Consider the following 12,348-nt stretch of genomic DNA (forward strand, 5'->3'; position numbering starts at 1 on the left):
AGTTTTAAGCTCTGCTTGATTTACTTCACCTACAGTTGATTCAGATCATTGGGAGAATCAAAGGCTTCCCGGGTTTGCCTGGGCCCCTCAGACCCCCTGGCTATACTGGTGATCAAGGTATGCAAGCACACTGACAACTAATTACCAATTCCCTATATAGCGCACTACTTTTGACCAGAACCCTATAGGTCCTGGTCAAAAATAGTGCACTAATATAGGGAATAGTATTCCATTTGGGATGTAGCCATTGTTAGACAAATGCTGAGAAATGTACTGTAGACCACTGAGTGAGTCAGTCTCTCTCCCTCTCTCTGTCTCGCTCTCTCTCTGCATGCTGGGAGTGTTGGTGCATGCTGGGAATTGTATGAGCCAGTGGTGTCTGGAGTTAGATTGCCTGTGTTTCTTTTTGTTTCCTTTTTCTTGGTGGTTTTCCTTGTTCTATGCATGATTAAGGGTTTTTTCAGTGGTAGAATTAGGTATATTGTGTTTCTTGTTGGAATAGCCCTGGTTTAAAAAAAGGTAAAGACTCATAAAAGTAGAGACTCAGAGCTTTGAAAGTTGATAAACTTGTAAAATCACTTTTGAGAAATTGTCCCTTTAATATTTTGGTACACATACTTTAAATCTCTTCTCTGTCTACACCAATTCAGCATCGTTCACACCCTCTTAAGCTTTAGCCCCACCCATCTCTTTAAGGATTCACATGTGAGGCAATGTACTAAACTACCAAAGATTTCAAGACTAAAGGCTGGTTTAGAATACGGGTGTGTTCATAAATTTTATCTGGAATGCCAGAGTGTTTTCTGGGCGTTCGTAAACTCAGAGCATTGTCAGATTGTCCGTTCGTAAAATCAAAGCGTTTAGCTCACGGAGCGTTCAGAGCGCACACTGGACGCTCTGGCCCGAGGAGTAGGGTTGATTCGAGTGTTCAGCCCTAACAACAGCAGTCAAGCACCCAAGCTAACCGGTTGGCTAGCTTGCTAGATTCTTCCAGACACAAATGAGAGAACAGCTTACTCTGACCATTTTACTCGCCCTAGCAGAGCTGGTTCGGCGGTTTTTATGTTATCCAGAGAGTTGGTGACTGCAATTGTGCTACTGGCACAATTTAATTATTGTTTACGTTTACTGACACTGGCCATATTTAACTGGTTTTGAGTGTTTGTAAATTTGTCAGTTATTCTGCGCTCTGGCATACTCAGACGAGAGTGCTCTGTAATTGGAGTTGATAACCAGAGCGAATTTACCAGTTACGTCTTTCGACAGTTGTCGTAGTGACATCATGAACATTCTATTGAAATGGTTACTTGCATAGTGGAGTCTTTTGTTTAGACATGTAGCTAGCTAAACAATTAACCATAATCCCAACTCATAACATTACTACCCTGCATGAATCTGCAAGTAGCTAACCAACCTGGTAGCTAGCTAACATTAGGCTATAACTAGCAATGCAAATGGCTCTGCGATACGAATAATATTACTACACAGATCATACATGTAAAGTTAGCTAGTGAGTCAGCCAGCCAGCTAATGTTAGCTAGCTGGCTAACAGTACACTTCAACTTGAAATGAAAACAACTTTCTGACAAAATGTAAAACGTGTAATTTCTGAAAATGTAGCTAGTTAGACTATCTTACCCATATAGGTGGATGGATGCTTCACCCTCTCTGTCAGGGATGCCATGGTTGCCCTTAGTTTGAAGATGTAATCCGGAGACAGGTGTTTTATACAACAGCCTTTTGTGTGTTTCTTTTTTGACTCCCTCTTCACAATTCCATTCAAATGCCAGAATTTTCTCCATCTCCATAGCTATCATACTCTAATTCCACTGATTTCAAAACTCTGCTCTCCAGAAAGTGGATAGCAACTCTTATGCAGTTCTACTACGTGATATATATATTTTTAAACACATTAGAAAGGATTACCTACACATACTGACCAGCTCATGTTATAGACAGAAGTTGTCTACATGGCAGACCAATCCGAACTCATCTCTCGCCATGTCCAGCCCACTCATTATCTCAGCCAATCATGGCTAGCGTGAAGGTTGCTGGCTTTTTCCGTGTCTAAACCAACTAGGCTCATAATTTAACAATTTTATTCGTATTTACAGATGGTGTACAAATTTGTTATTAAGGCAGATGAAAGTTCACATGTTCTAGAAGGCATTTCTGGCAAAAATTGCATTTTGTTTTAAAAATAAAGTTTACATTCAAATGGATCTCCTGAAATAAGTCACAAATAACCAATCATTTCCGTTTCCCAGGAAAACTTTGAGGGAACCAGAGTAAAATGTTCTCAGAACCACCCTGCAACCTAAAAATAAACGTTAGCACAGTAGATAGCACAGTAGAAATGAAATGAAACAGACGGAGGCCCAGCTAAAATAGTCAATAAGGTTTATTCACGAGAGCGCTGGTTAGTTGAACAAAACCATTAATTTTATACTAGCTCCTTACGCACATACTCTTGCACACAAACAGAATTCATACGCACATACATTTGCACACAAACAGTAGGTATCCTACGCACATACTGTCCTGCTACCCAGCCGACAAAGATTAGGGACCGTGAGAATCCCTCCCTGTCCTTTCCCAAATCTCTCAGTGGCCCCTAGCCAAGGTCGGCACCGAATCTTGCTCAGACAGTCTGTGTTTAAGACACTTTAGAGACATATTGTACAGTTTATATTGTTTTACCCTAATTGTGACTAAAACTACACACATCATGACTAAAACTACACACATCATTTATTGTAATTTTACTGACTATTAATCAATTTCATACAATTATATGGCTTCAGGGTGGAAAATTCTAGTCATTCATTTAAACCTATAAATTCCATCAACAGTTTGATTCCAGGCTGTATCACAACTGGCCGTGATTGTGTGTCCCATAGCTTCTGCTTCGTTAGGGTTTGGCCCGTGTAGGCCGTCATTGTAAATAAATAAATACAATTATCTGTGACATTTTCGGAAACTAGACTGGAACTCGGAGACGATGTTGTTATAGCTCAGGTATTGGGTACGTTGGGTGTTTACTATCTGCTCTAGGAGTTTGGAGAGGCAGGGGAGGATGGATATAGTCCGGTAGAAGTTGGGATCAGTGATGTCACCACCTTTGAACAGTGGTTGAACATATGCATATTTCAAGTCTTTGGGGATAGAGGCATACTCCAGGGATAGTTGAAGAGATGAGAGAGAGAGAGAGAGGGGAGGAGATGACAGGTGCAGCTATTTTTAGGAAGAAGGGCTTGATTCCATCGGATTCAGTAGGCTTCTTCACATCGATTAGACAAATTCTTATTATTAGATTACATAAATTGTAAATTAACCAAGACCTAAAAATAACTTCTATATGCAAGATGGAGGGAATGTTGGGACATAACTAATGAGATTAGAGTTAAAATTCACACTTAATCCAGTATAAACTAATGTATATAATTTATTATACAAGAGACAAAATGCACAAATTTTACAGCACAACTGCAGAGTCATGTCTTAAGCTTGCCGTGGAGTCTTGTAACTAACAATGACTCAATAATCCATGCCTTTTGGCAATGTTATAAAATCCCAAAGTTATGGGCGGAGTTAGAAAGTCGTCTGTCAGAAGTATTACAATGTAAATGTAATTTGAAACCATCTGTCTGCATATTTCAAGACATGGCATATGAGTGTGCAGTGAGATACCCGATTGGTTTGGGTCGATACTTTCCTCGTCAATCGTCTTAAAAAAACATATACTTAAAAACTGGAAATCAACCAATCCTCCATCGTTAACACAATGGAAAGGTTACAATGGAAAGGTCAAGTGCGTGGGCGACGGAGGGAAACAAAATGGTGCAGTTTGAGACAATGTGGCAGAGAGTGATGTGGGAGCTGAAAAAATGTAATACAAAAAATGTATAAATGGTAAATAAAAAGGTGGTGAGTGCTCCATCATGAGTTTTCCATTCATATAACCTGTATGATTTATTACCACAGTCTTAAATGAGAAATGACTTTATTTCAGTTGTACCGAATGATTGCCCCTTAGTCTGCTCAATTACCAGGTTTTATTTCTACTGAAGATAAAACCCTGTAGAGACCTTGGACATTTTTTGGGAGAAAGCACGACTAAGTTAATACTGACCTCACATGTCGCTCTGCTTTTAGGGAGCGGGACATTTTGGTAGCAATTGAGATCAGCTGTGAGGATGATCTAAGTGTGTTTTAAAAGTGTAATTAGAGATCACCTGGATAAAACATTGGCCAAAGGTGGTTGCCCTTCGTCAAAAGTTTGTCATGAACAGTGACAAATATACAGTGGCATAAAAAAGTATGTGAACCCTTTGGAATTACCTGGATTTCTGCATGAATTGGTCATAAAATTTGATCTGATCTTCATCTAAGTCACAACAAATGAAAAACACAGTCTGCTTAAACTAATAACACACAAACAATTACACGTTTTCATGTCTTTATTGAACACACCGTGTAAACAATGACAGTGTAGGGTGGAAAAAGTATGTGAACCCTTCGATTTAATAACTGGTTGACCCTCCTTTGGCAGCAATAAACTCAACCAAACGTTTTCTGTAGTTGCGGATCAGACCTGCACAACGGTCAGGAGGAATTTTGGACCGTTCATCTTTACAAAACTATTTCAGTTCAGCAATATTCTTAGGATGTCCGGTGTGAACCGCTCTCAAGGTCATGCTACAGCATTTTAAATCGGGTTGAGGTCAGGACTCTGACTGGGCCACTCCAGAAGGAGTATTTTCTTCTGTTGAAGCCATTCTGTTGTTGATTTACTTCTGTGTTTTGGGTCGTTATCCTGTTGCATCACCCAACTTCTGTTGAGCTTCAATTGGCGGACAGATAGCCTTACATTCTCCTGTAAAATGTCTTGATAAACTTGGGGAATTCATTTTTCTGTCGATGACAGCAAGCTGTCCAGGCCCCGAGACAGCTAAGCAGCCCCAAACCATGATGCTCCCTCCACCATACTTTACAGTTGGGATGAGGTTTTGATGTTGGTGTGCTGTGCCTTTTTTTCTCCACACATAGTGTTGTGTGTTTCTTCCAAACAACAACATTTTTGTTTAATCTGTCCACAGAATATTTTGCCAGAAGTGCTGTGGGACATCCAGGTGCTTTTTTGCGAACATCAGACGTGCAGCAATGTCTTTTTTGGACAGCAGTGGCTTTTTCCATGGTGTCCTCTCATGAACACTATTCTTGTTTAGTGTTTTACGTATCGTAGACTCGTCAACAGAGATATTAGTATGTTCCAGAGATTTCTGTATGTCTTTAGCTGACACGCTAGAATTCTTCTTAACCTTATTGAGCATTCTGCACTGTGCTCTTGCAGTCATCTTTGCAGGACGGTCACACCTTTAAGGACAGTAGCAACAGGGCTGAACTTTCTCCATTTATAGAATTTGTCTCACCGTGGACTGATGAACATCAAGGCTTTTAGAGATACTTTTGTTACCCTTTCCAGCTGTGTGCAAGTAAACAATTCTTAATCTTGGGTCTTCTGAGATCTCTTTTGATTCGAGGCATGGTTCACATCAGGCAATGCTTCTTGTGAATAGCAAACTCAAATTTTGTGAGTTTTTTTATAGGGCAGGGCAAATCTAACCAACATCTCATCTAATTGATTGGACTCCAGGTTAGCTGACTCCTGACTCCAACTAGCTTTTGGAAAAGTCCTTAGCCTAGGGTTTCACATACCACATACATACACATACCCAACCTACACTGTGAATGTTTAAATTATATTTTCAATATAGACAAGAAAAATACAATAATTTGTGTGTTATTAGTTTAAATACACTACGTTTATCTATTGTTGTGACTAAGACAAAGATCAGATCAAATGTTATGACCAATGTATGCAGAAATCCAGGTAATTATAAAGGGTTCACATACTTTTTCTTGCCACTGTACACACACACACGCATCGTCAAGCATCGTCCTTTACGGTGACGTGGTCCCTTGTACACGAGCGCACACACACATACAGTACACACACACACACACACACACACACACACACACACAGACACACACACACACACACACACACACACACACACACACACACACACACACACACACACACACACACACACACACACACACACACACACACACACACACACACACACACACACACACACACACAGAGGGTGTGGAGGGTGGGACCTGCCCCCAACATCATTGGACCCCCTGAACCCACCGCCCCCCCTGGAAATGATGGCCCCGTAGGCGACCGTGGTCCCCCATGGAATTCCAGGTACCTGCTCAACTCACCTGGCCACTTTAGGTCGTCCACAACAGTCTGACATAATGGTTACTACAAAGCTACCACAATTACTACAGAATAAACTCAGACACCATCTGAAGTAGCAGCTATCCTGTAATTGTAAGTTCCTGTACTCCATAATCCCACATGCACAGCAATCCAAAAGGCTAAGGCTGAATCTAGGTTTACTAATTTGTGACCACAATCGTATTCTACTGTAATGTATTTCAAGTCCCTGTGTAGCATCTATCTATCAAAGGTTAGCAGGGTTAGGATTAGTTAGCCAGTCTGTGACTACAGGCTCCCACCACAGAGAGGCTGAAGTAATAATTTCTCCATATTTGTGGTTTTAGATATGAGAGTGGATAAAACATTTGTCAATAGCAGGATGAATAAATTCAGCGTAAATTCAATGTTAAATGTAGATTGAGATTGTATTTGGTTGTCAATGTTGAAGTTTTAACCTCAGAACAACAACTTACGTTGACCACTTTTCCCAAATTCAACGAACATTTTTGTTACCATTATTCCATTAGTCCACTAAAACAAGAGTTTCTATTGGACAAATTCAGGTAGGTCCATCCCGTTTCTTTTGCTTCCACTTAAGAAACATTTTGTAACAGAATCGGAGGAATGAATACATCCCCTGATCACCCGCACACTCAGTTTACTTTCATAGCAGCCACAAACGGCATCATCACTTTTCTTGTTGTATAATTCCTTCTCGCATCTACGCACTCTCATTCTCAACATTTCCATTCGCTTGTGGACTTCAGTGCACAGCACAACAGCTGTCTGTGACCTGGCGGAAAAAAACTCTCCAAGCGAAACCTTCATACCAAGACCAGACGGAGACCACACATTACACCGATTTTAAGTTCTCTGCACTGGCTGCCTGTGAGTTAGAATTAATTTGAAGGTTCTTCTATTGGTAGGTCCCAGTAGGTCCCTCAGGTCCTCTGGCACTGGCTTTTTAACTATTCCAAAGAATAGGACCAAGATGCATGGAGAGCCAGCCTTTAGTAATTATGCCTCCAGCCTCTGGAATAGCCTTCCAGAGAATATAAGCAGAGCCAAACCTTTGGACAGATCTTAAAACACACCTTTTTTTATAGTGTTTCAGTTTTTATTGTTATTGTTAAACTTTTTTATGCACTTTTGTTTGTTGTGGTAAATGTTTCAGTTTTTCTTTGCATAGTTTTCTTATTCATTTTTTCCTGTGAAGCACATTGTGTTGCTTTCCATGTTGGAAATGTGCTGTGTAAATAAGGCTTGATTTGTTTTGACCAAAACGTTAACCGCTACACAGCCTATCGTTGACACCATATTAGTTAACATCATAGTCAACATAGATACTAGAACTAATGCGTTAGTAAACCCACAATCCAATCCATGTGTATAATCACGCAGTACAGTGTACAGCAAGCAGTTTCGCAGTTACACCGGCGGGCCCCGTGGCAATAAATGAATAAAACCGAAAGCATACCTTTACTTGGAAGAGTTGCATTGTTGGATAGCATTAGCCAGCTAGCTAACATAAATATCATTCCTCTGTTTGAGTCAAGTGTGAGTAGGCTAAATTAGCTGCATCAGCTAGCTAAGTAAGTAAAAGGTAAACTAAGAAGAATCAAATTTTTAAAAATTACACATACACATATTTTGCAGGTGTTATCACAGGTGCAGCAAAATGCTTATCTTTCCAGCTCCAACAGTTCCTCTGGCCAGTGTCTGTGTTCTTTTGTGTTCTTAATCTTTTATTTTTATTGGCCAGTCTGAGATATGGCTTTTTCTTTGCAACTCTGCCTAGAAGGCCAGCATCCCGGAGTCCCCTCTTCACTGTTGACGTTAAGACTGGTGTTTTGCGGGTACTAATTAATGAAGCTGTCAGTTGAAGACTTGTGAGGAGTCTGTTTCTCAAACTAGACATTCTAATGTACTTGTCCTCTTGCTCAGTTGTGCACCGGGGCCTCCTACTCCTCTTTCTATTCTCTTTAGTGCCAGTTTGAGCTTTTCTGTGAAGGGAGTAGTACATAGCGTTGATCTTCAGTTTCTTGGCAATTTCTCGTATGGAATAGCCTTCATTTCTCAGAACAAGAATAGACTGACGAGTTTCAGAAGAAAGTTATTTATTTCTAGCCATTTTGAGCCTGTAATCGAACCCACAAATGCTGATGCTCAACTAGTCTAAAGAAGGCCAGTTGTATTGCTTCTTTAAATTGAACAGTTTTCAGCTGTGCAAACATAATTGCAAAAGTGTTTTCTAATGATCAATTAGCATTTTTAAATTATAAACTTGGATTAGCTAACACAACGTGCCATTGGAACATAGGAGTGATGTTTGCTTGTATTGGGCCTCTGTATGCCTATGTAGACATTCCATAAAAAATCTACCGTTTCCAGCTACAATATTAATTTCCAACATTAACAATGTCTACACTGTATTTCTGATCAATTTCATGTTATTTTAATGGACAAAAAATTGGCTTTTCTTTTAAAAACAAGGACATTTCTAAATGACCCCAAACTTTTGAATGGTAGTGTATGTTTATGATGGTGTGTATAGATAATTTGGACAGTGTAAGAATAGCAAAGGTGTGACAAGCAGTAATTATATAGGATGAGCCTTGACTATAATACAGTATATAATATATTCCTATATTCCACAATGGGTAAAGCAGTATGTAAACATAATTAAATTGACCAGTGTTCAATGACTATATACGTCAGGCAGCAGTCTCTAAGGTGCAGGGTAGAGTACCGGGTGGTAGCTGGCTATTAACAGTGACTAAGTTCAGGGCAGGGTCATTTTTTTAACGAACTAATTTGTTCAAAACTGTTCAGCTATTGTCTTTCTCTCTGTTTGAGTCAACTACTCACAACATATGCACTGCAGTGCTAACTAGCTGTAGATAATTATTTCAGCACTAGACCATGGTGCTACCCTAGAGGGTGCTGTTGAGGCTACTGTAGATCTTCATTACAAAACAGTGTGCTTTAATCATTTATTTGGTGACATTAATATATTTTGTATCATTCTATCTAGAAGGATAACTTTATCAAATGTTTCACAATTTTTATTTTTATGAAATTCACTGAGTAGGATGGTCCCCCCCTTCCTCCTCTGAAGAAACTCCACAGACACACACACACACCATGCATCCTCCTCCCTATCTTTATATACTACTTGTTTCTCATCCATACATGGAAACTTACTTATTAACCCTGACTTATAATTATCAATTGCAGAGTGCCCAAAAGTGTTAAACAGACACTATGGCAGAGGGTCTGTGAAAAGAGTGTCTGTGAAAAGATACTATGGGATTGTTTCCTCAGGTATCCAAGGTGAGCAGGGGACTCCGGGATCCAAAGGCTCCCAAGGCCCTACAGGTTCCTACTTTGCCGGGCCAATAGAGGACGGCTTCCTATTCACCCGTCACAGTCAGAACGTGCCACAGTGCCCAGGGGGCAGCAACCTCCTCTACTCCGGATACTCCCTCCTGTTCATCAACGGCAACAACAGAGGCCATGGCCAGAATCTGGGTATGAGTTTACACACACATGTGCATGCACATCCATCCATGGATGCACATATAAATACATATACATAGGCATGCATGCATTTATGCACACACAACCACACATACATGCACACACACACAGATATTCATGCACATACCGTATATAACTCAAAAACACACACACACACACAGTCTCCGAAGAAGAACCCAATCCCTGCTGTTCTATCCGATAACATAACAACGGTTCCGTCTCCTGGATATGCTGCTTTCTGCCCAATAGAAATACATTGATTATATTTCTCTAGTTTGCCCGCTGTCCAGGTACACTGGGGAGCTGTCAGCCTCGTTTCTCTACCATGCCCTTCTTATTCTGCAACACGGACAGCACGAGCCGCTAAGCCTCCTGCGAAGACTACTCCTACCGGCTGTCCACAGATGAGGCCATGCATCGCTTGGTGTGGCCCTCATCTCTGGTGACTCACTGGAGAGATATTTCAGCAGGTTCTGCTCTAGTATACACTGGTTTGAACAGATTGTCCTAGACATAACACAGGAAGGAACTCCAGTGTCACTCTATAAGTAAATATGGGTCTGCCCTGATAGCTGGGAATCCCCACTCTGCTGGGTAAAATGCCCCTGAGGGGATGTATTGAATTGTAAATTGAATTGAATTACAGTTGCAAAATTCCAGAAACTTTACCAAAATCCAGAAATCCCGTTTGGAATATTCCTGTAATCAGAAAGGAATTAGCAGGACATCTGGAATCCTCCAACCAAGATTTTTGGAAAACCTGGGAATTTTGAGAAAGTTACTCACTCCACGCTAGCTTGAATTTTGCAACCCTAAATTGAATTGAATTAATGAAAAATGTTGCTGGCTTGACAAGTTTCCTTGTCTGCCCAAGCATGCTCTTCAGAGTCAATGTGATGTATGTTTATTTAAAAAAATGTAACTGCCAAATTATATCAATCAATCATACCGTATTTGCGCTATATGGGCTGGCTCTGTCTTTGTGCTGCCTACTCTTTTGTCATGGTAGGAACTACAGTCTGAGAAAGAGGAACTCCTGTATGGATGAATTAATTCAGTAGCTGAATGGAATGCAAGTACATTTTTACCTGAACAAATGTTTTACCTGATCAGGAAAACCTCAAGGCCAGGAAGAACTCTGGGCCATAGTATAATGGCGGTTCATTAGTAACTGAAAACTATGCTTACTTGCTTATGGCGATGCCATACCAATAGAGAGGTTCGAGGAGTGGGCCAGCAACCGGAAGGTTGCCTGTTTGAATCCCATGTGTGATAGGGGAAAATCTGTTCGAGAGTGGGCCTGAGGGTTGCTGCCTTCAGTGTCCTAGATGCCATCACCTGCGGTTGTACCTGTGAGCAAGACACTTAACCCCTAAACTGCTCAACGGGCACTGCACTAGTAGCTGCCTACTACTCAACCCTCTTCAACCAAGGGCTGGATTCAATTCGTAGTCCTGAAGTTCGGCGTTACAGAGTGATTCAAATTTAAAGGCAATGTCTCCGCTCTAGTGGAGTCTGTATTCACAGTAAATGCTGCATATGTCGGGCTCAATTGGAAATACCTTTAAATGTTGATTGCCCAATCAATCTGTAACGCTTCAGCGTTATGTGTGTATGTGTGTGTGTGTATGTGTGTGTGTGTGTGTCAGAGTGGTTGGGCACAGCAGAAGACCAATTTCCATTTTGTGCAATCAGTCTGTAAGGCCTCCTGCAGGGACGGGGGCTGGGATAAAAAAAATAATATATATATATACAGTGGGGCAAAAAAGTATTTAGTCAGCCACCAATTGTGCAAGTTCTCCCACTTAAAAAGATGAGAGAGGCCTGTAAAAAATCCAGAAAATCACATTGTAGGATTTTTAATGAATTTATTTGCAAATGATGGTGGAAAATAAGTATTTGGTCAATAACAAAAGTTTATCTCAATACTTTGTTATATACCCTTTGTTGGCAATGACAGAGGTCAAACGTTTTCTGTAAGTCTTCACAAGGTTTTCACACACTGTTGCTGGTATTTTGGCCCATTCCTCCATGCAGATCTCCTCTAGAGCAGTGATGTTTTGGGGCTGTTGCTGGGCGACACGGACTTTCAACTCCCTCCAAAGATTTTCTATGGGGTTGAGATCTGGAGACTGGCTAGGCCACTCCAGGACCTTGAAATGCTTCTTATGAAGCCACTCCTTCGTTGCCCGGGCGGTGTGTTTGTGAGACCCAGCCACGTTTCATCTTCAATGCCCTTGCTGATGGAAGGAGGTTTTCACTCAAAATCTCACGATACATGGCCCCATTCATTCTTTCCTTTACACGGATCAGTCGTCCTGGTCCCTTTGCAGAAAAACAGCCCCAAAGCATGATGTTGCCACCCCCATGCTTCACAGTAGGTATGGTGTTCTTTGGATGCAACTCAGCATTCTTTGTCCTCCAAACACGACGAGTTGAGTTTTTACCAAAAAGTTATATTTTGGTTTCATCTAACCATATGACATTCTCCCAATCTTCTTCTGGAT

At 40.8% G+C, this 12,348-nt stretch overlaps 1 protein-coding gene across 1 annotated transcript in view; it reads left to right on the forward strand.

The window, feature by feature from the left end:
• LOC139547477 (collagen alpha-3(IV) chain-like) overlaps positions 1–11,605 on the forward strand; it is a 42,479-nt gene extending 30,874 nt beyond the window's left edge. The window contains exons 6-8 of the mRNA XM_071356360.1: positions 36–117; positions 9,626–9,832; positions 10,116–11,605. Of these exons, the coding sequence (XP_071212461.1) occupies positions 36–117; positions 9,626–9,832; positions 10,116–10,249 (423 nt within the window). The 3' untranslated portion in view covers positions 10,250–11,605. The remainder of the gene's footprint in view (positions 1–35; positions 118–9,625; positions 9,833–10,115) is intronic.
• The last annotated feature ends 743 nt before the right edge of the window (positions 11,606–12,348 follow it).

The sequence above is a fragment of the Salvelinus alpinus genome, chromosome 21, assembly GCF_045679555.1.
Source record: "Salvelinus alpinus chromosome 21, SLU_Salpinus.1, whole genome shotgun sequence".
Classification (NCBI taxonomy): Eukaryota; Metazoa; Chordata; class Actinopteri; order Salmoniformes; family Salmonidae; genus Salvelinus; species Salvelinus alpinus.